The sequence below is a fragment of the Ciconia boyciana genome, chromosome 2, assembly GCF_034638445.1.
Source record: "Ciconia boyciana chromosome 2, ASM3463844v1, whole genome shotgun sequence".
NCBI lineage: Eukaryota > Metazoa > Chordata > Aves > Ciconiiformes > Ciconiidae > Ciconia > Ciconia boyciana.
Genome location: NC_132935.1, coordinates 95,886,477 through 95,911,297, shown reverse-complemented (window position 1 = coordinate 95,911,297; position 24,821 = coordinate 95,886,477). Strand labels below are relative to the sequence as shown.

The 24,821-nt window shown below is 47.1% G+C and overlaps 1 protein-coding gene across 1 annotated transcript in view; it reads right to left on the bottom strand.

Annotated features, from left to right (window-relative positions):
- Nucleotides 1–24,064, bottom strand: part of BMP6 (bone morphogenetic protein 6) — a 95,755-nt gene extending 71,691 nt beyond the window's left edge. Inside the window, exon 1 of the mRNA XM_072853259.1 lies at nucleotides 23,463–24,064. Coding sequence (XP_072709360.1) covers nucleotides 23,463–23,898 — 436 coding nt within the window. The 5' untranslated portion in view covers nucleotides 23,899–24,064. The remainder of the gene's footprint in view (nucleotides 1–23,462) is intronic.
- Between the last annotated feature and the right edge of the window lie 757 nt (nucleotides 24,065–24,821).

Sequence of the window (24,821 nt, the reverse complement as noted above, 5' to 3'; positions counted from 1 at the left end):
CCATAAATGTCCACACTCACCCCGGCACCCACCGTCTCTCACCCACGAGGGCCAGCAGTTCATCAGTGCAAACCACAGGGTGTACAAAGCCAACCTAGAAGGCACATCGTAAGCACTGGCTGGACTGCGGTGGAGATGGCTGCTTTCTTCAGAGTGAAGACCAGGAAGACCCAGAAACGAAGCCTTAAGAATGAAACCTCAGGGTTTGCGTAATCAGCAAACAGCAGGCTTAAATAGTAAAACCCGAGACAGTAAGGGTACGACGTGGCGCACAGCCTCCCACACTCGTCCACAAAAATGTGACCATCCCAGAATTACTTGATCAAATTATGAGCCATTGCATAGCTGAACCAACAACGTTCCTCCACCGGGGCATGGACTGTCTTCAATTGCTGCAGAGAGCCCACAGCAAAGAAACTCAGAGCTGAGACAAACATCAGCTTTACTGCAAGAAATGGGAACACGTTTTCCGTTTTGAGCTCCTCGGGCAACTTCTGTCCGTTGTTCACCCACCTAGTCTCAGTGATTTCACAGTGTGGACATCAAAATGGCTGTTCATAGAAGGAAAGCTAGAAAAGTCCGTCTAGCAGACTGGGAATAATGTGCTCCTCACCTACGAGGAGCCCACAAGCTGCCCCGCAGAATCTACCACCAGATGCAAAGCCATCCTTATGACCTCTGAAGATGCCCACAGCAAACAGTATGGGCTGGAAATGGCAGGTTGCCTTTACCTCAGTGACTCCTGTGTGTCACGAACCCCACATGAACTCATGCCATCCCCCAAAAAAGCTAATTTTAAGGGAAAAGGTTCCTTTCCCTTTTGCTTGGGCTTTGCACTGAAATAGAGATTTGTCTGCTCTCCTCCTGTTCAATTGACCAACCTGAGTCCCCACACCCATGCTCTCTAAAAAGCAGGGTGATTCTGTATATTCTGCTGAGACCAATCATCAGTGCAAGTCCATCATTTCACAACAGAATTGATCCCTCTGCTCTCCACCGAGCAGAGTTCAAAACAACCCTTAACGCTTTGTGATCAAATGTCCGAGTTCCAAACCCAGACATCACCAATGCTTCATTTTCTGTTTCAGTTTCACCAACCTAAAAATGATTTCCATGTACACATGCCTCCCAGGGACACAGAAGCAAGATTAGGTACAGAAGACTACTCTGTGTATACACAAATAAATTTTGTCCAATTCTTACTCTTCCTTAAAGAGAAAAAAACAACATTTAGATCTCCTAATCTGAAATACTATAAAATGCATGTTCCCACGTAATTGATACATAACACACTGTATTTCAAATAATTTGTATAATGTGGGTAGCCACATATTTATCTGTTAATCTCTGTGCATTTTGTTAACTCTGTCCTCCACCCCTTTTGTTACGCCTATCATCCCGTCATGTCCTCTTAGCTGTCAAGGGCAGAGCTGCCTTCTCTGTTATGTATTGGTACAACGCCCAGCACAGACTTCTCATTACAAACTCCAAGCCTCGCTATAAAAGAAATAGCAATTAAACCCACGAATAAATAGATAAATTTCTGAAGAGAATGTACAATTTACATAATGACACAAATTCACAAAAATGCTGGTTTTGTGTCAGTCAGCACTGCAAACACCAACTCCCTCGAGAACCTCCATATTTTATAGGGCTTTTTACGGTGCACTGGGACAGAAGTGAGAAGATGACAGCCTAAAGCCAGCTCTTAATCAAATGCAGATTTACCTATGGAGCTCAGACCGATGATTAGCTAGTTACATCAGAAAACAGCTGGGGAACCAAAATGAGTTTTGGTGCTAACTAAACCTCAGCTCACCTGAATTTAAAAATAAAACCCTTGAAGAAAAGACTCTTCAGTTAGCCATCATTTTTTATTACCGGTATGTGGGACACTCCCTGCTACAAATTCCTGCTTCTCTGGGTGGAGACTGATCGCTTCTGAGCCATTTCTTCACTGAGTCTGAACCACCCACATCTACCAGGAAAATTTATTGTGATGAATAGACCTATTAATACCAGCTTCACCCCACCCTATACTGCTTCAGAGTATGGAAACTCAATGGATGTATCTGGTTTTGGTTAATACGCCATGACTCTCAAGTTTTACAATGGGAAGGCAGAGGAAATATATTATGTATTTTACTGTAGTATTTTGGCACGTTCTCCATCAAATGGAAAATCCAACCTATCAGGGATCCAATTTGCAGTCTTTGCTTACCAAACCTTACATCCTTCTTCGCCTTTTTTCACAAAAATTTTTTTCTCCTTTGTTCCTCACGTCCTTGCCAGGAGGAGCCAAGAGGAAGCCTTAGGTCCTCCCAAGCTCACGGTAGAAATAATGTGAAAGAGGATGAGGAGGGGACAACAACACGTGAGGCTTCCTATGGGAAAATCTTTCAGGAGCAGTTTTGAATGCAGCATGGACTTGCTTTCACCTCACCCTTAAAAGCCTGGCCACAGCTAACACCTACTTCAGAAATTAAATGCTGATTTAAAAAGCAAGGTTATTGCAACCTGAGGAAAACCCTACACAGGTGTCACTCAGAGGAAGACACCCACACAAAGGCAATGGCTTATATTGCTGCGTGCTATCCTGCAATTACACATCTCAAATTGTGGAGCAAAGAAAATAAAAATAAGAGAGACAGGACAACCATGGTAACAACGGAGCCAAGGCCGGGCAGTGGGAGAGGGGGAAGACACTGAACTGCTTTGGTTACACGGCAAAGAGCAGACCCACTAAACCTAAGAGGAGAGAAAGAAAATGCAATAGGCTTTCAAAGCATATGCACCTCGTTTAAAGTCCGTCTCCTCAGGAAAACCAAAGAGTGAATTTCCTCCTCCATGGGTCAGCTGAGGCTGCTACAAGACAAGAGTCTTTCACCACTGCCAGCACTTCACCAACACTGCTTTTGGACAGGGATGCCCAAAGTGCAGGAGCTTGGGTGGGCTCTGTATGGAAATCCTCTCAAAGTTACTTGCCTGTCTCCAAACTGCTCAAAAATCTTATTTTTCTATGTTTGCCTGGCACTGCAGGCGATGCTTGAAGGCCACCTCCTCAGGGCACAGGGACTTCTTGGCAATGTGTTCCAGAACAGCTTCATTTTCATCATTACTAGCATAACCAGGCCCCACCTCTCCTTCCCAGCAAAGCAACTTCCTAATTGCTTCGGCAACTCTTGCTCCTCCAGGTAAGAAGCAGTGAACATCAAACGCGGGGAAGGGCAGGAAGAGCGAGCAATGCTCCATCCTACGTTTCAGAGCCACAGAGACCCCAGTGGGAGGCGAAGCAGCATTGCAATGACTCCACTTTCTCTAGCTCATCTGATAGTGCCATTAGTACAACTGGCTCCCAGCCACCAAAGTGAGAAAAAGAGCAACTGGATGCTCGCGAGGAATGATCGAATAAAACTTTAACGTCTGCGTAAACAGAACAAAACATCTGGTGGGATGACTGCGGTCCAGCCACATGTACCGACAGCACCAGCAAGAGCTCCGGTGCTGCTCAGCGCTGCTGCAGCGGGGAGAAGCCTTGAGATCAGGCTGGTTCCACTGCGGACCCTGCAAACGGTTTTGGGCCGCTTCTTGGCAGAGCTCTTCAATGTGTTTTAGACCGCCGGCACTTGCCGGAGGGAACTATTGGGAGGCCCATAAAAATGAAGTTTCCTCTCCTAGTGTCAACTGATGAAGTAGTCTTCGCTTCCTGACCTCAGTCATTGTATAGTGCTACCGCCTGCTGTGACAGAAAGTTGCTGTGTGACAGTAAGCAAGCTGACACCTAATTGTTAAATTCAACCAAGTGTTTTAATTAAGGGAAGAGTGTCTTCAAAATAAACTCTTAGGAGGCTTTGGCCCACGTTCAGGAAAGCACTTAAGTACAAGCCTTAGACTGTCCCTATTCAGGAAAGCACATGCTTAAGTGCTTTCCTGAATGCAGATATATTCCTGTCCTGGGGCCTTAAAAGTGCACTAAATAATAAAATTTATTGCAATTTGACTTCACTGTTTTCTTGAAATATTTATTTAGCTGCTTCTTTATTGAGAGTAGAGTCACTGAAATTTTGTGTCTATTTAAAAACCCTTACTGCTCGCTGACTGCATTCCATGAGACAAACAATCTGTTAATGCTGTTTCAGTTAAAGTCTAGTTTTTTCCCCCATTCTCATGAAACTCTCTCATTTTCTTGAAAAATATCCCAATTAAACCAGTTACCTGATACAGGGTACCCCCTGGCCGCATACCACTTGAAATAATTTTGCATGGAGTTGGAGATCTTTTGAGTTCATTCTTAGCCATACATAATAAGCCATACATAATGTCAAACTTTATCTAAACCGAAACTCGCATCTGGGGCATTCACTGAACAGCGACGTTCAGCCAGTGCTTCTCCACATATTAATGCACACATTATTAATCCAGCATAGACATCACAAGTCAGACCAAAAAGCCAAATTTCAACAAAAGCAGATCCTTCCCCCACAGCCAATACACAGTACCTGTGTTTTACATCTCCCACAAGCTACCTCCAACACCTTCTCGCTGTAATTTTTACATTTTCCTAAGAGAAAGCTGATGGTGTTGAGCAGGAGGGGAAGAGAACGTGAGCACAGCACACACGCATCCACGTGAAAAACTGGGAGAGGAGCTGGGGTGTGCTTTCTCCTACTTAACCACTGCTCCTGCAGCTCCTGAAATGGGAACCTGAAACTTGGGAAATGAGGCCAGAGGTGTCAAATTTGTCAGTACCACCAGAGCGCAATGAAGTGGGATGCGATCACCGTTTTTCCCATGTTCGTTTCGCCCATAGTTATACTGTATTAGTCCCGCATTTCATGACTCACATCGACGGCCTGAGCCTTTTTTCCATCGTCCTGTGAAGTATCAGAGACTGACCCCAGCTAGAGAAAGAGTCTCAGTGCCTCTCGTGGGGCAAGAGCCTGCAGGGACCCAATTACTGAGTCACTGGCAATCTCTCACATGCAAAGATGACACCTGCAAAGGCTAAGACCAGCAAGGAAATTTTCCTCAAATCAAAGCGGCAGGGAGAGTTCGTGTGTTAGGTATTTTCTCTTCCCTCTGTAACTCCGAGGACAGTCCACGTCCCACCTGGGAACATCACCTAGCAGCTGCTGCACTGCTGTGAGGACCCATGACATCAGTGACACCGCCGATCTCTCCTGCTCCCCGGCACATCTCCCCTGGCAGCTTACAGCTGTAGACACCGGTCTTTTACTTCTTTGCTCTTAATTTTTTCCAGGGCAGCTGGCAGGAGTCCTGTGACCTGTGAGACATGGGGGAAAACTGGGCAGGGTTTCTGTGGAGTTTGCTGGACAAAAAGCCTACAACTTTGTTGCCTGCGATGGCCCTGAGGGTCCTCGCTAGTCCCAACGTCAATTTACCTTTCTTGCTCAGATTTGGGGTTTTTGTGTGCACCACAACTGCTAATGAAAGTACCAACTGTTATACCTTAGCTTACTACCTCTGCACTCCAAGCACACACAGAAATGCCAAAGCAATGGAAAAACAGGACATTTAAGCGCATTCACATAATCTGCACAATACCCAAAAAAAGTTTTCAAAGGCTGGAAAAAAATCTGCAACATGAATTGTCCTCTGGCTACATAGAGAAGCAGGTGAAAATACGTGTCCCAACTGTGACCAGCAGGTACATTATTAAGGGAACACCACACGATGACAGGCACTTAATTTGTTCAGGTGGCAAGGTTAACAAAATAAGCTCAGGGAACGAATGTGGCACAAGCAGAATTACTTACAAATGAAGAAAAAGATGGTCAAGATGAATCACCCACCTCAGTCAAATAAAGGAAAGTCTGCTTGCTTTAAACTCAATTGTAATTGGTTTCCCCTCACCTTCCAAAAATGTATTTAAAAAGAAAAACAGTGTTTATGGCACAAGCCAAACCACAACCATTTTATTAATCTGTTGGTTCAGTTTTTCCTTAAGGCTTGCGTTTAAAGACAACCCAGAGCAGCCTACTCTCAGCAGCCTTTTAACACACACTGTGTTTAACAAGAAAGAATAAAGAACATTACGATCCAGCTTCCTAGACGAGGACATCGCAAGGAAAGCAGAACAGCATCATTTCCTCAGACTTCCCTCCCGGGCACCGCCGGGCAGAGCCAGCTCACCCCTCACTCCGGCAGCCGCCCGGGGAGCTCGACAGGATGCCACCCAGGGATGCTCATGGGATCTCATGGACAAAAAGGCTTTCAGGACAGAGAGCGTTCCTGTCTTCTCAGCTCTGTTGGTTGGTCTAATAATGACGGCAAACCTCTTGCCCCTGCGAGCCTTGCCTCTTCCACGCAGCTCTGCTCTCACAGCAACGAGGCGCCGTGACTAGTGTTTACACAGGTCTGAATCATGCAAACTAGGAAAGATGGAATAAGAGGTAAAATAATCAAAAGCTGCATCAGCAAGAGCTGTGGTTTCATCCAGCTGAAAACATTATTTTTAGAAAACGAGAATCTCTTAGGCATCATCCTTCAAATTCACTTGCCTGCACGGGCGAGAGCCAGGACCTGCACACGTACCCCTCTCTCTGGTCCAGTTCATTCCTCCTGCCCCAGTGACTCTTCTCTCCTCCATGCCCATGAAGTCGGGCGTGCAAAGCCAGCCCAAGTGATCAGCTGGACATGACCCACCCATGACCAACTACAGCATTTGCTCTGACACTGGTGGGGTCTTCCAAATTTTGCCTGTGATTGTATCTGACATTTTAAGGGGGTTTTTTTCAGGGTTTTTTTTCCAGGGGTTTTCCCCAGTTGTGCTTCACATTAACTTCAAATAAACAAGGCAGCTTTCACAGCCCACCTGCCTCAAAAATCACTCTGGTATTTTTTATCTCCTGGAGTACAGCTTGGGTTTATTCAACCAGAAAGAGCAGAAGTGCCACACATAGCAACACCCTCCATGCCACACATAGCAACAGGCAAATACTCTGCATCCCAGCCAAAGATGGTTTGAATTGCAGGATAATTAACTTAAAACCTTGAACTGAAATCTGGGTTGGCAGATCGCATGCGATTCTGCTGAGGATTCCCCTCTTCCTCTACCTTGCTTCTTTGCATCCCAGTTAGCCTGAACACACCCGCGTGCTTGAGGGAGCCCTGCCTGAAGCAGAAGACAAGGCAAAGCCAATGGACAACTCTGCTACGGCAGCTCTGACACTTAGCACAGGGCAGGTAGCGATAGGACAGCAATAAGGTGAATCCCACCAGGAGACACTGGCAGACCACTGGCAACGTTTTTTTGGATTCAGGAACAAGCTCTTGTCTAAATGAATTTCTGAAGTGACTCTTCCCTCCTTATCTTTGGGAAGCGATACGGACCTCAGGGAACTTCCCGCAGGCAGGAGGGTGGTGGGACAAGAAAACACAGGACATGGAGACAAGCCATGAATCCCAGGAAGGAGAGCGAGCACCTCCTTCCAGGCCATTACAACCTGGGCTTGGCAGGCAATCCCTAACCTTGGGTTTGGTTTTGTTTGTACTTGCTAAGAGTAGGTTTTGCTGTCCTTACTCCTCAAACAGCATCAGTGAAATCTATGGGACTCTATGCAGACTACAGCCTTTTCTCTAGGTAACTGCTGCCTCTGGCACGAGGCTGTAATTTCAGCAGGAGAAACACATCAGAAAGCCACTGTTTGATATCAAAGCCTTCAAGGTTTCTTAACAGTCCTTCATATTCTTCCATAGCTTTGTAGAATTCTAGAAAAGTTTGCTAATTTAAAAATAATGTGCTTGTTTAATCATGGTATATCTCTCTCCCTTTTTAATCGCTGAGAGGATCTGTAGAACAAATCCAAGTTTTCTTCCATCTCAAACTGGTACAGTCCAAGGCCAAGAATACATATGTTGCTAGCTGGAAAATAAAGTGCCCTTGATTCCTAACTTTATTTTGGACAGTCCACTCCAAGTTATTAAAAGCCAAATTCAGTAGTGAGAAAATATATATAGCTTCAGCTGTTTTGTGTGGGTTTAAAGTAGTATTTGCTTTATGAGTAAGAGATTCAATAATGCATATATTTACAGAAAAATAGTTTTGACATTTAAGTTAAGTTCTTGCCAAGCTGGTGCAAAAATGGAAATGTAAAAAGCATAAGCACAGAAATAAGCCCCTATGCTATAAGTCTGCTATTTACAGGTAATTTTTTTTTTCTTGGCAATAAGACCTGAACAGTATGTTTTATAGCACTAGACCTAGCCACTCTGAGTCAATTTAGTGTTTATGGAAAGTGCCAGACTGACAGTTTGAGAATTAAACTCTCCATGCCAGCGTATAGTTGAGTAGGGGTAGCAGCAAGGAGAGTTTCGAGAACCGGGGCCGCTGATGGGCCCTGATCATGTTCTGCAGACATGACAAAATTCATGATAGCACAGTCCAGTACACAGCAATGCGGATGCCCAATTATTTCAAAAGCCCCAAGAGGCTTCTGAAGATGGTGGCACCACCACGTGCCACAGGAGAGCGTGGAGTGCCCCAAATGGCTATGAAATGTCCAAAACTTTCAAACCAGAGCTGTTCAAAAGAAAAAGTCTATCTCGTAGAAGATTTTAATATCACAAAGCAGATGTAGATTTCCAGAAGGATATAACCTGCCACTCTTGGGGCTTCTAGGAAGCTTGTCAAAGCCCCTGGGACAGGACGAGCGGTGGAGAGCCAGGAGCTCATGGAGACTTGCCTTGCAAACTGCAGAGCCCAAAGCAAACTGCAGAGGAGCCAGAACTTCTGTCTCAGCAACGTACGTACAAGTGGGTTGCACTGGAGGATTCCCTAACAACAACTCCTCCAACGATGAATCATACTTGGTGATGTATATTCCATGTCATCCACTCTCCACTACTTTCCACCTGAACTATCTAGCTCCTTTAGCCTTCTCTTTTCTCAAAGTCAAGGAGCAAAAAGAAATCTCTTTAATGGTCAGTTAGGATAGGTGATGCACAATACGTCAAGCACGTTACTTAATTGCATTATGGTACGCTATAGCAGCCCTACTCTGCTAGATCTAGGGATGACCATGCAGCAGTCACTGAATAATTGATGCGATGGACAGAGGAGGTTGGAAACTGTCCTTTCTACTACAGTAACCAAGACCGTTCTTTACTTCTTTTTTTCCCCAGAGCAATTAGTCAGCTCGGGGATGTCAAAATATATAACTGGGCCACAAGACAAATTACAGTGTAAGTGCTGCTGCTTTGCCAATGACCTAGCAGGCTTGGCCCCGAGGTTTCTAATGTTTGCAGCCTCATATCCCATGTTCAGTATTGCAGTACTGCTAAAGACATTTTAATAAAGATAAAATGACAGGCAAACCTACCTGCACGGATCCTTCATATATATAAACAAATAACAACAAAGCCCAGATGACCAAACCGATGACATAATGGTATGAAAAAGAGAAATATGAAATATGTGCATATACATTCATTAAGCCTTTGGTTACTGATTCAGACTCTTTTGCAAAAGTTCATGGCAACTGGCTCATCAATACTTAATACTCTGACTGTCTCAGCTGAATGGTCTGGCAATTAAAAAGCCATCTTTACATTCTAGTTAGCCCACAGCACCATAAATAGATGAAAATACATAAACAGAAACAATTAATCAGAGCTGAGGATAGTCTTGATCCTTACTGCAGCCTCATATGTTACATATTTTTTCTGCTGTGATCTCACTAGCAATGCATCACTGTTTTTAACCACTCTGAGCACTGATTCTACACTCGGCAGCTGTGTTTGTTTACAGGGCTAGAAATTAGCACAGGACAAATGGACGTCATCCAACTGAAATTTTTTTTGGCGTTTTCCACTACACTTCACAATATATTGGTCCTCATAGTCCAATTATGTATTTGCCACTGATGCTGGACAAGGAGAGTGCATAAGCAAAGATGATGCTCGCTGATACTGCATGGGGATGGTTTTTATTGCTCCAAACGTGGGCTCCCTAATTACTAAGCACGGTTCAGACACTTGTAGCCAGGAAAGTCCACTACTGTATTGTCCATACGTTTTTCACTAGGAACAGAAAGAATGTCATCATAATCCATCCTGTGCTTCGCACTCCACCAGTTCAGTAAGAGCGATGAAATGCAATGATATTTTATACTTAGAGGGACCTGCCGGTGCCCTTCACACTTGTAACCAAGCTCTCAAAGCCAATTCTAAAAGACTGTAAACCAAATTCAAACAAGTCAGCCCTAAAATAATTTTCCATGTCAATATCAATATGCTTTTTCACAGACAGTTATTTTAAAAACAAAAGAGCAGCCCTATGCCCCTATGTACTTTTCATCTCCTTGACCATTTCCTTAGCACAGAGTTGGGGAGTGCTTTGTTTTTCCCCTACCCCATTTCAGAATAAACAATTAAAGAGGAGTTACTGATTTCACCGGGACGTGGCAGCAAACACTCCTGCCTTAGTTCTCACACACCTGAAGGTAAATATAATTTTAAAAGTTTGCCCTAATTATTCAGAATATTTTTGTAAAGTGACCCCTATTTATGCTAGAACTCACACAACAGATAAAGACAGCATGCATTAAGTTGTCATTTAGAGACTGTTTATGTCTTCCACGCTGCTAAAAGTACTCCGGTTCCACCTTATAAACCATATTATACAGGAACTACCAGCCAGCCTCCTGGGCAGCTACTGAATCCCAGTATTCAAACAATTTCTCCATGCAAATAGCCACAACTGTCTGTTAATTCACCAGTAAACCCTGATCAGGCACCTCTCTGGACAGGACAAGGTTAAAAGCACTGTGCCACTTCTTGAAATACATGTTTTCTTGGGGACCAAAAAAGCCCATTTCCAGGAACATTTGCAGGGCACTGTGTTTCTGAGGGACTGCTTCTCACTATTTTTAACTTTGTTTCATGCACAAAGTCCGTATTTCTCTGATAATTTCAAATAATAGCAACGATGACGTTCTGACATCACAAGACGCATGAAGAACCCTGTCAAAGTAATGTATTGCACTTTGCCGTGTAATTATGTTATGTTGGAGCAGAGTGTTGGAAAACTTAGTATAATCATTAGCTGAGCACTGAATGTTTTGATTGTCAGACAGGTTGTATATGATGCAAATATATGACTCAGAAATGATTTCACATAAACATTTTGGTAACAGTAATCTGACTCATAACCTCCAACATAGAAAATAACAAGCTGCACAAAACATCTGCATGCTCCCAGCAACCCCAGCTTGTAGCAGCCTTCACGAGTCTCGCAGCACAGAGAAACCAGAAGGTGCCCTCCCCAAAGACCCGAAGCCGAGAGGTGCTGAAATCTACCTTCCCAAAAAGACTCAAATCAGGAGTAAAAGGCCATCGTTCCCACCAGGGATCCCTGCCGGAGAGCTATGATAGTTTACGCCGTCCGATAGTCTGCCCGGTGGGCATTGCTTGGTTTAGGTCCACATTTAACAGGGATAAAACGGGAGGAAAGGTTTGTTGTTATTCCACCCCGAAGCTTTGCCATGTCAAGTATGACACAATGCGCAATTCATCTTCTATTTATTTTCTCATTCATTAGGAGATGGACAGCTTCTTTCACAGCCCCTTTCTGAAGACAAATGTGCAGTCTTGAGTGACAAGGAGGATTTACCGTCTGTTATTTCAGAGGAGGTTTGCCATGTTTATTCTGGAAAGTGCCATGAATTAATGAACTATCTCTTCAAGCCTCAGTGAGTCCAAGCTGCCAGCTCTGTGGCTGCCAGAAGCAACAGACTGTTTTGGGACCCCATAAAATTTTTTTTACTGAGACTAGTGATAGCAAAAGTATCAGGCAGACCCAATCCCAATAGCTCCTGAAACATAAAGGAGTCATTATACTGACTTCAGCCGTTACACTGTATTTTTATTCAGAGTTTCTCAACAAAACTATCAGTTAACTTAACTCAGAAGAACATCTGCTGTTAGCTTCCCTGCAGCATGGACACCACCAAAAGACATTACCACCCTGCAGCATGGATATTACCATTACCATGGAGGTTACCAAAAGTCAACCAACCCTTTACTAGGCTCTCCAACAGTTTCAAGTGAAAAACACGCTAGCCTGTGACCGCTTTCATTTTTCATATTCAGCTCCTCATGGATGCCAGCTTATGCCCGTGTACGAGAGCTGCACTTCAACACATGCATAAAACCAGAACCTGCCCACCCGCTCATGCTACCACCCACTGCACCCAGGTGTCTCCTACACCATTCGGTCAGAGACCCAAAAGGAAGAGCTGCTGTCTTGCAAAAGCCATCACTTACAGTAATATCATATACAAATGGATGTCTGGTGAATATTCACGTTCAGGTAGCACCCACGGAGATCAGAGGTGTTACCACTGTTGAGCTGTTTACAAGCACGTCTGAGGAGCCGTGTCCCTAACGGAGCGTGGTTGCAGAAGGCACAGATTGTGCAACACCAATGAGCCAGTTTCACAAGCGGGAAGGACTAAAGCCTAAGTCAAGTGAGAGCTTGTGGTCTCCAGCTGACCGATGCTGCAACCTGAAGAAGGACGGGTTTCACTGAATAAGACCCTACCGTTCCACCGACTCCACAAGCCACTTGGGCACCTGCCAGGACATAACACAGCATGCAGTTTCACGGTTAAATCGCAGGAGTGGAAGCAAGAATTTCAAGGACTTCAACACAGCCCCCATCCAGTCGTGCCCTCCGAGCCCCAGCTTAGCCATTTGGAAAATGAGTACAGTAGCAATTTATGTTCGTCAGAGCATGCTGTGAGACTTCAACACTTTGAGGTGTTTTGAGGTCCCGGATAAGAGACAGAGCACTATCCTTACGTTGTCTAGCAAGTAATGAGCATTACACGTCCTGCAGAATGGAATATTTTTGGACAGGATGGCTGCTACAATCATTAAAGTGTAAAAACTATCACACGCAAGAGACAAGACACAGACATCTCAAAGTGAAAATCTCTCTTGTAGTGTGTTAAACAAATGTATTTTCTCTCCAGCTATCTTCCATAGCATAGTAAATTGGAACTTCCTTAAATATGAGAACTTTTTTTTACATCTCCCTTTTTTCTTCACTCCCTTCCCCCTCTGCCTTTTCTTCTTTGTGGGTTAAAAAAAAAAAAAGAAATTGAAAGGGCAAGCCAAGAGATTCACAATCACCAAAGCCTGCAGAACATACAGTGATTTTGGCAGGACATGCATGTTTATCCTTTTCATATGCTGTTTAAATTATTTTTATAAACAAGTCATTATCTTGCATAGCCACTGCTTGGTCCCTTTCATGTCAAAGACCTTTGATGTTACAATAATTAAGCAAAAGGGTCTGCATGCTTGAAATGCGGTCTCAGGATGATGGTTTGTGGGCAAGAGAGACTGCTGCCTTTCTAAAATGACGGGTTTCTTCTCCAAGCTTCGTCATTTCAGTCGAGCACCTGGATTCTGTACTCACAGATCAAATCTTTGTGTAGATATTCAAATACCAATTTCATACCAGGCTTAAATTTTAGAACTATGCTCCTACTATTTAGCACCAAAATCATGCACAGCCTACATGCGCACTGCAGTAAGAAAAGCAGATTTAATAACCAGGACCACTACCAAATTGATCCCATCAGTTCATCATAAAGTTGATACTTAAAAATAAGGGCACATCTTCTCTCACTTATATATGTAACTGGGGTTCAGGATTTTCTACTTCTTTTGATATTTTAAAAGCCTGGCTTTGTATGTCTCTGCTCAGCATCCCTTGCTGAACACTAGAGAGATGTCCGAGACAGTTTTGATCCCTAATGCTCCACAGGCCAGCAAGGACTGGGTGCACAACGGCACCTGCACGCAACCCCTATGCAGAACGGGACCCCACGTCTGACCCTGATAAGGCAAGAAAGGTCAGGACCAGGCTCACAGGGAAGCCTCTCACTGCTTGCACGCAAATGTGTTGAGGAACTGGGCTTGGCATCACGATGAAGACACAGGTATATTAAAAGCTTATAAGGCCTCTTCCCGCACCAAGAAGTGTGTTTATCATGGCTGAGCTGGACCACACCACCAGTGTGGACATAAGAAGAACCATGAATGGGAAACCCACGGTAAGTGACAGAGAAAACGCTTCCTCCCTTTTTCCTGTAGAGCATGTGGCTATCGAAGACTGCTGCTTCGACCTCTGCTCATCTGGATTCGGCCCCTCTGCAACACGAGGAATTAAAGCTCCGACCGCTTCTTTATTCCCTGATACAGAGCCTTATTCCAGATAATTTTAATGTGGTTTGAAAAATACGGAAGTTAGGCTGCAGTTAGTATTCATGTCCAAACAACTTTTATTACAGAGTTTACAAAGCCAGAGGCAGACAAGTCTTTTGTGTCTTGTCCGTGCTTGTTACCGTTCAACATTTTTTCCAACTCATTTGGACAATTTTATTCCTTGTAGGAGGACCGGGATTGATTGCTTACAGCTTTACTCTCCCGGATTTCTCTCTCAAATGGTCTGGAAAGCCCAGGGACACAAGGACGCAAGAAGGCACCTCTGTTTCACCTCAAAACTACAGACCCCTTCCTCCCTCCAACACCTCTTGGTTTACGGGTGCGACCGTCACAACCTACCCACAAGCTCTAATCTGTTCTCATTTTTTAAATGCTCCTTGTTGCCTGGTGTGCAGCTAAATGCCTATGCTTCAATAGACATTATGTCACCCCTTAGCCCTTGTACAAACAGAGTGTCTAATACCTTGACCGTATGAGCCACGTGAACGCAATGCAGTAAATGACAAGATAAGAATACTGCATCTGCGCCTGCATACAGTAGTACACCTCACCACGACCACTTGTGTGCATGCTTTAAATACCGCATATTTTACAGCCTGCACTTGATAAAAGAAATTGTGGCTCTCCATTTGCCACCAGAAAGATTTTGGTTTGATGAAATACGTCTTATTTACAAGGGGGCTTCAAACAGCCGATTCATACATCTTTCAAACTGCAAACGACCATTAAAATACATGGAATAACACATCTTTGGAATACTGTTTGAAAAACACTTTCTCATTTATTATCGGGAAATTTGACTTCTTCGGAACAAGTGTTAACACTGTCTTGATTAATTTGTAAAGCTATTCAAGCCATGAAGTACATCTGCACGCTGAGTATATTTCAAATACTGTGCTTCTGTTTTCATTTTCAAAATGTTTTTATTTATACACTAAAATTTGACCAATGAATATTCCAAGTTTATATGGAGCCAGCTGTTCTAAATTCTGGTTATACTGAGCGTTCGTGCAAAACATCAGGTGATATCATTGGATATTTTTAAGGGGAAAGTTCATAGGAAAGCAGTTATGTATTCTTGTGATTAACACCACATTGGATCAAAACAGTCATGTCTAGCTCTCTGAAAATACAGCTACTGTTTTAGTTAGCAGAACACTTCGGCTCTGTCTACATTATCCTTTTTTGCCAAAAATTCACACTGTTGCTACCACTGATTCAATTCTGTCATTGTGCTATGATGAACACTGCAACGTAAAATAAAAAGAGCTGCAGGCAGTGCTGTCAAAATCTTTATGCTCTTAACAAACAAAACAAAAAATATCTCCTGCCATCACCAAACAAAAAAAAACAACCCAAAACCAACCAAACAAAAAAAAAACACCCCAAAAATCCACCCAACCCTACAAGGCTGTTTCATAGCCTGGGAGCCTAAGTAACTGAAAGTTCAGGAAATACCAGCCCCAATCCATAGCAGGTTTTATGAATCAAAGTCTAGTACGATGTATTAAACACCCCTGCAGTCCCACAGGGGCTCAGTTTCTTTAATTAAGCTTTTTTCTCCTACAACAGCCCTGCAGCAGCTGCAGCCCCATGCCCTTCCGAAAGCCACTGCCTTGGGAACCCGTCCCAGGTGCAAAGCATGGGGCCACAGGGCTCCCCGGGGAGCGGGCACCTCTTTGGGGTGCTGGCACCGGCCACCCGTGCTGCAAGCACTGCAGCCACGCAGCAGGCACCACTCCAGCCACAACTGGAAAAAACATGGAAAGAAACAACCCACTGACCAGTTCTCATGCACGGTGCCTCACCCTTGGTGTATCACAGTTGGAGAATCCCAGGCCCAAACACCCTCTCCACACTTGGAATCACAGATGGCTTGGGCTGGAAGGGACCTTCAAAGACCACCTAGTCCAACATCCCTGCCCTGGGCCAGGACATCTTTCACTCGATTAGGTTGCTCAAAGCACCATCCAGCCTGACTTTGAGCACTTCCAACGATCCACAGCTTCCCTGGGCAACCTGTTCCAGTGTCTTACCACCCTCAGCGTAAAAAAATTTCTTCCTTATATCCAATCTAAATCTACCTTCTTTCAGTTTAAAACCATTGTCCCATCAAACATGGAATGTAGGTGTGACCCAATACCACCCTCCAAGAATCAGGCACCCGGAGGAAGACTTTCTGGTTCTTAACCTCGGTCTCCCAGGCTCTGGAGTCTGATGCCTCCTAAAACGGGAATCTCCCAACCATGAGCCCTTTTTCCATTCAGGCGATACTGTTTGCTCTCCGTTTCACATTGCTATAGAAATGGTCAAACGGAAGTGCTAAATGATTAGTAGGTGGACTGTACTTAAGAGCATTACCGTGCGTCTGCTGGGATACAGCAGAAACACACAATGGGACTGTTTATGTCCCAAGTAACTCATACCTTCCTCTAACCCCCCACAAATTAGCAATGATGCAAGATGACTTAAAAAGAATCATGCCTCCGTGGCATGGAAAGTCTAAACACCACCTTCCTTCCTCCTAAATCACAAACACTACTTAGAAGTTTATATTTAAAACTATGGGAGAGAGCATCACTGCCACGATGTGCCGGGCTAGACCCAGCAAGGACGCGCAGCTCCTCGGCAGAGGCGCAAGGCTGAAGCAAGAAGTCCCTGCCAGAGCTCAGCACAAGACGTATGTGACAGAGCTGCCCAAGGGATTTTCTGATGAAGCCATGTTCAGCTGGAAGAAAACTGCCAGAAGAAAACCTTTTTATAAGAAACGGTTTGGTTTCAACTTTGTTTGAGGAGAAGAACTAGGAAGCGCTGCTTTTATATTTACAAAAAACAAACAAACAAACCCCACACCTGGGTTTGTATTTCAAAACGCAACTTTCTAGTTATTTACACACATAAAAATGTAACTCTCATCAATCAAGACTGTTTTGGCAATACTAACTTTTTCCAATTACAATCACTTGTTGTTGTTGTAAGTAAGACTTCCACGTCTTACCCAAATTTAAGACAGTGTAAATTTTCAAGCTCTGAAAAAGCTTTCACAAGACAGAGAATAGTCCTGCTAATGCCACACGGTCTGGTTCCAGCAGCTTAGTCCAGGTGACTCTTAGACCTGGATAAACTGCTAACACAAACGCGACCCTCCACTCATTTCAACAGTGCGCATTTTGAACAGCAGCTTCTCCGGGAGCCACGCATCTTCCAGGGCTCCAGGCCAATGGCAGAAGGACGGCTGTAGTCCCTCGAATTCAGAGCCCGGAGGAGCCGAGGACTTCTAAAAAGCAACATCAGGCAGAGAGCAATCGAAGGACCATGGCAGACCATTTCCCTTTTCTTTAATCGTGTCGTCAGTCAGCTGCGCGCTAGCAGGCAGCTCGCAAGCAACGGCTACTTCAAGGAGATGACATAAACGAGGACCCTGAGCTGCATCAGCTGAACAGCAAATTTAAGGCTGCTCTCCGACATTTGGGATCTGTCTTAGCATCAAAGCCCGGTATACAAGTTTTGGCAGAAGTCAGTAAACTCATTCCCGTCATCAGCTTCATGATTTCTAATACTGGCCTGCTCTGGACACACGTGGAGGACGCTGCTCGCATGCCGAGAGCGCGAGGCTTTACACAGCCAGCTGGCAGCACAGCCAGATCCGCAGCATCACACACTCCAGTTATTCCCTGTGAGTAGATGTCCTGACCTTTACAACATGTGGCCAAGAGTATAAACAGATGGGATGACAGTATGAATGGTACAGTCCCGTCAATATAATCATGCAACGTCCCTGATACATCTTGGTTGCCTAATTTCATATCCCCTGACACCAAGCATGATACCAGGAAAAAGACAGGTTGGCTGATCAAATGCTTCAGATGAAAAAATTCACCTGCTTTAGAAATGCAGGTGGGGATGCTGGAGCACCACGTGCTTCCCGTGAAAAGCCATGCGGAGCGAAGGCATATTGCTTGCGCCTAAGCGCTTGCCATGGATTTGTGCAAGATCATTCCTAGAAGGAAATCTGGTAGGTGACGGCTGCCAAAAAGATGAAAAGCCTGTTTGGAAGACATCACATCCGTAAGTCGCTGCTTTATAGGCAAGGGGAGAGAGAGCATTTGCACAGCGAGCCCTACACTGACCTCCGAGCGGCTCCCTCACACTGAAAGGGAGCACCCTTGCCCCAGCAGATACTTGAAGACTTGCAGGGAAGACAGGGATTGCCTGGGTTTGGGGGATACAAAGATAAAAGAGGCTTTTCACCATGGTCCCAACTCAAATCACGTGGAAGAGAGGCTGCCTGCAGGACTGCCTGGCAAACAGCTGGGTTCCCCCTCAGCCTTTTGCCTGAAGTCCTCCCAAGAGACCTGCGTGTCTTGTGACAAACGGGAAAACCCTCTCTCCAAAAGTAGAGATACAGTGAATCCATACTGTTAGTCTGCTACAAAAAGGCACGGTACTGTGGATAACCAGGCACCATACCCCAAAAGCACACTTTTTACGGTCCTTATCCCTGGAGGGTTTGATGGGGTCAGACTTTTCCGGCACAGCTACCCAGCTGTCAACAGCCCCAGACTGGGGTCAGAGCAGAAACCCACAAAGACTGCCATTGGATTCCTTGGGTTTTTTTGTGGGAAGCACATGGCTTTTTTCCCTCAGTGTGGATGCCAGGATAGAAAGACATGGGTGAGGACCAGATAAGCTTCTTCCCCGTTTGACACAGGATTGCTCCACAGCACCTTTCATTATACACGGAATAATTCTGGCCGCCGTTAAAGTAGCAAAGTCTTTGAGAGTCTCGTTCCTGCTGCGACACATGGCACACACTACTCTCTGAAGACATCAGCCAGTGAAACAGGGGCTGGAGAGCAGCTCCCCGTCACATCAGCACTGATGAGCCAGAGGAGACCTGTGAGACTTCAGACCTGCCACAGCCCCCAGCCCTAGCCTGCAGTTTGGTTTGAGCGGTCACCGCTCTCTCCTCCTCTCCCTGGACTGTGGGAGAAGGGGTTTGTTGTGAGGAACTCGATACATCTCTTGCTAAAACAGCCTCAGCAGCAAAATACAGGGATGCTTGCCTGCGTCTGTCAGTCCAGCATCGCTGCCTCAAAGAAGGATCTCCATATCAACCCCAGGTTGTTTTGCGAGGAGAAAGAGGAGATAACCCTATCTGGTGCCACGAGGAAGGTACATTAGTCAAATAGGAAATGTTAATAGATGTTATTTTCCCAACAGCACTGTGTCAAGACATGCCAGTGCTACATCTATACCAAGGATGCTCCCGAAGAGGAGCTGAACAGTTTCAGGAGGACACCCACTGGCCCACAACGCCCCTGCCCTGGCACCACAACCCTGCTGTACAGCCATTCCCTTGGCACAGAAGTTCCATACCCTGCTTGGTCTGATAAATCCCAAACAGAGAGATCTAAAACGCAGGTGTTTCCATCTGCGTGAGACATCCAGACTTCCTATGTGGGAAATGGAAAGAAACAGGCACTTTTTGGGTGCCTCATCCTAGTGAAAATACCTGAAATAGACACTTTTAGGATCACCTTCCCAAAATAGGGACCAGGTTTACCAAGGGTAGATGATATTTTCTGTCAAGTTATTTTTTGGTATCTAACCTGATAAATGAAATTTATTATCTAAATTATCCGAACTGGTTCATATCTTATGTGTGTTTTTACTTGTAATGGGAACAAACACTTATTTCTACTCCCTGATACTGCTCTCCAGGTGCTTTATAAAACAAAGTGCTAAGCATCTCCTAGAAACCCTGGACACTCAAAGCTCCCCTATAGTCAGCCCCTCTGGGAATCATCACCCACACCTTGCAAGTCCATACTACAGCGCAGACATCACTAGGTAGGCAAGATAAGTCCCAGACTCTACACTTTGAAGACTGATGTTTCTTGTCGCCCCTGTAAGACAGCAACTCCCTGTGCCTGGAGAACCTCCATGCTTCCGTGTGCCCCCTTTTTTACTTTTAAAAAAAAAAAAAAGAAACTGTCTCCCAGGACATCACCTTTGAGCCTGGGACAAGCCTGTGCTGCCTGAATAATCCAAGACCTCACCAAAGTCCCTCAGCTTTGCAAGACCTCGACAAGGAGGACTTGTACCCTGAGCACATATGGAAACATAGCCTTCCCCAGACAGAAAACACATCTGCTGTATCCCCAGACCAGCGGAATATGTATGTTGGTCAGGAAGGGCTGGAGCACTGCACATTTAAAAATCAGCAGTGACTACAAGCTACTGATTCTTTTCAGGCTACAGGGCTGGAAAAATTAAATGCACTTTTAAAAGAATATCAACACCTGCAAACTTTCATGACAAAGCCGGACTTCTCCACGCAGCTGACCTAGATGATGGCTTTGCAGCACAACAACATGCGTCATCAAATGTTTGCCTGGTTCTGCGCTGCAGCAGAAGCAGTATCAGCACCTGAAGGCAGGTCACAGCGGCCACCCGCACCGACTTCACACCCATGCAGCCGCACGCGTCTTCAAGGCAACCTGCACCAGGCATACCCATGCAATACCATACACTCCTGATCCTGAGAGAACAGCAAAGGCCCCTAACATCTCTTTGGTAGCTGCCCCTTCAGTAATGGAAAGACAAGTCTTTAAGGTTGAACACGGACAAAGCTCTTCAGAAGCCTATTTTAACCAAGCAGAAGTTATTATAGGTCTGATCACATGAAGAAAACCCCAAATAAAATAATTCTGGCAGTGCCTGCTTATAAGGAGATTCCAGCTGTGGGTTTTCAGGGTTGCTTGGCATATGCTTCATTGGAATAGTAAGTGTCCTTGAGGTCAGGAAGTCTCTCCTTTCTGCTGCGATCCCACCATCTTTTGCTGCGTTTTCTAGACTACATCTGATAAGCCCCTTCGACAGATCGCAGGCTGGCTTTCTCCCATCACACCTTTGTTCCTATATTGCAATATAACCTTAGGCTTCCTCTAGTTTTCTGGCACAAATTATTGTTTAGTGGAAACGTAAATGTCAATACACATGTGAAAGACCTCCCAAAAATCCCTGCTGTGTCAGAGAAGCTACAGAAAACAGCCAAACAGCTGTTTGGTCTCAGCCCGTTGATTTGCCAACCCTCTGGTAACAAACAATCACGTTAAATGACATTATGGTTTATGACTCGGAATTTGGAAGTCGATGAGAAATTTCTGCAGTTAGTTCGTACTTCCTGAGACTCATAACTAGCATTTCAATCGTGCTATTTTACTACATTACATGAGTAATTTTCCTTGATGTTACATAAGCGTCTAGATCCAAATTATCAGAACTGATTTGAGTCATACGAGTGTTTTATTTTCAAAAGAAACACATATTTTCAGGTCTACTGTCTAATACTCGTCTCCTGGTGCTTTATAAAGCAGGGGGCTAAATACCTTCTAAAACACCACATGCTCACATTTCTCCCCGAAATCAGCTCCTCTGGGAACCGCCCAGCCCCTTGCAAGCACCTTGCTCCGCATCCTTTAAATACAACACGCTATGGGGATTGCTTACAGACAGCTACAACCTACGCTGTGCTTCTTAAATTCACAGCTCCTAGTAGAGGTCCTGAAAGTTCCCAAGGCAGCAGCTCTGTGTGCTGAAAGGACAGAGAGGTTTGTGGAGGCTGGGAGGGGAGAAGCGCAGCAAAAGGGAGCACAAAAGTAGCCGCCCTTCAGACTCGAAACCCATACAGTATTCCCATGGCTCAGGGTCCGAGCTAGATGCAGACCACGCTGGCTTCATTGACGGACAGCTTCAGGATGTCTCAATCAAAAGCATCAGAGCTCTGAGATGGCAGCACCACCTAAACACGCTTGAGCTAATTTTGAACGAGGAGGCTGAGACCCTGACAGGTATACACGCAGTTTGCGGAGCCCACGGGGCTCTGCACTGCTGTACATGCTGCATACCCCATACAGCGCAGCTGTGCCTGCAGGAGTTGCAGTCACCTCAATTTCAACATAGACAAATCCTTCAAGAAACATTCGCAGTGCAAGGGGGGCACTTCTGATGCCCTGCAGGTCTTTCATCAGGTCCAAAAATCACCCAGCCCTGGGGACTTGAGCTAAACTTGTTCTAAACACATACACCATGGTACAAAGCTGTTGAGCTCATCTGCTAGTGCTGGGAGCTCAGACAAATTTCCCGCTGCAGTGACATATCACTGCTCTAGATGAGGAAACACACGACTATTTGCCTTTTTTTTTTTTAAACAAGACAAGGTGTTCACAGGTGTCATCGTTCTGGCGCACAGCTCTAGAAGCACTAGTGAAAAGACACAGTTTTCAGCTGACTGGCTAAGACACTTGAGCTTCACAGGAATTCCCTAAAAAAAGGAACTGCAATTTGCCAACTGAAATATTTTCATTCTCCACATTAGGCTGAATCTAATTACACTGTTCCCTTATAATTGCAGTCTAGTATTCAGGGCTCCTTCAAGCAAAAAGCTTAATGGCTTTCCCACTGAAATGCCCACCTCGGAGCCCTTCGCATCAGTAACACGCTGACAGCATGATTTGTTTGAAGAGCAGGTTGACGTCTAACAGAACATAGTCCAAGATTTCCACGTGACACAGATTTTTATCACATTCCCGGACTCAATCACCAGAATATCCTACACGGAGTCACATATTCATCATCACACTAGCTCAGACCCCCTCAGAAAAAACAAAAAAACAAAAAAAAAACCAAAAAAAAAAGAAAAAGGAGACGGGGACACCATGGAGTAGCATGGGACACACTCCGCTCCAGCCCCAAAGGCATCCGTGCCCTGCTGGACCTTGCACGGAGCGGATGCGACTTGTGCTCCGGCGTGGCCCCAGCTCTGCTGCCCAGGAACCAGAGCCGGCTGGGTTTAACGCCGGACGACGGGCTCCGACCGCCACCATCATACCGAGGACACAAAGACTATTAAAAAAATAATAGCCCACCCCCCTTTTCTCTTTCGTCCCCCTCGGGTTTTGCGCTCCGGGGCATACTTTTTTCACCGTTTGCGAGAGGGATGGGAGGTTTTGCCCTTCGCCGAAGGGAGCTGCCCTGCTGGCCGACACCCGCGCAGCCCAAGGTGGCTCCCGTCCGGCAGACCCCGCGGACCGCCGCCCCCGGCCCCGCCGCGCTCCCCGGGGAGCAGCCGCCTCCCCTCCCGGGGAAGGAGCGCCGGCGGGCCGGACGGGTGGGCGGGCTCCGCGCCCCCCGGCACTCACCCAGGTTGACGAAGCTCATGACCATGTCGGCGTCGTTGAGGAAGGCGCTGTCCTGCGAGCTGGGCAGCGGCGGCGGGGCGGGCGGCGGCGGGCGGCCGCCCCGCTCCGCGCCCGCGCTGCCCTCCGCGCCCTCGGCCAGGGCGTGGTAGAGGTCCAGCATGAAGCGCGGCGCCGCCGTCAGACGCCCCGGCGGCGGGGCCGGCGGCTCCCGCGGCAGCGGCCGGGGGCGGTGGGGCAGCCCCAGCACCGACAGGATCTCCCGCTGCATCTCCCGCTTCTCGTGCGACTTCAGCCGCCGGTAGAGGAAGCCCGAGGCGGCGGCGGCGGCGGCGGGTGGCGGCTCCCCGCCCTCCGCGGGCAGCGCGGGCTCCGCGGGGCGGCAGGCGCCGCTCAGCAGCGCCCAGCAGCAGCACAGCCAGGCCAGCCGCCGCGGCATGGCGCTCGGCCGGGCGGAGGCAGGCGAGGTCCCCGCTTCCCCCTCTCCCCGGGGGCTCCCCGCCGCCCTCCAGCCCTGCCCCCCCGCGGCGGCTATGGCCTGAGCCGGCGGGGGGCAGCCAGGCCAGAGGGGCTCAGCGCTCGCCCCCGCCGCCGCGCATGGCGGCCCGCGGGGCACCGCGGTGCAGGCCCCCCCACGCCGCCGCCGCCGCCGCCGCCGCCGCCGCTCAGGTGCGGCGGGGCCGCCCCCGGTCCGGCCCGGCCCGGCCGCTCAGTTCGCCATGCCCCTGCCCGGGGGCGCCGCGCCGGGCCGCGGGGTCCGCGTACGGGGGAGAAGGAGGAGGAGGAGGAGGAGGAGGAGGAGGAGGAGGAAGAAGAGCAGCAAACTTTTCCCCCGGCCAGGGAGCGAGGGAGGGAGCGAGCGGCTCCTGCGGCTGCAGCCCCGGTCCCCGCGGGCTGGCCGGAGCGGGGCTGCTGGCGGCGAAGGCAAATCACCAGCGCGCCCGCCTCTCGGCGGGGCGGGCGGCCGCTCCTCCGGGGCGGGGAGCGGGCGAGGGCGCAGGTAGCGCGGCCCCGCGGGGGCGGGCGGGCCGGCGGGGGCGGGCAGCGGGGCAGGTTGAGGAGCGCCGGCCCCGTCGGTGGTCACCGGTTCGCCGCGCTGGAGCGGCGCTCCGCAAAACAGCGGCGCCGGCCGCCTCAGCCTTGCCTCTCTGCTGGCTTGTTTCCTTCCGAAGGAAGGATTTCGGCCCCCCCTCCTGCTCCCAGCCCGCAGAGGCTGTGGGTTATTTGTCCCGGACGCAGGCGGAGTGCTACCTATTCTCAGTCTGAAAAAGCCTTACGGTTCGTTTGAACGGGTTACAGCATCCTCCCTACAGCTTCTTCTGGCATACCTTGCAAAACTCAGCATGGAGCATGGTAAAGGGC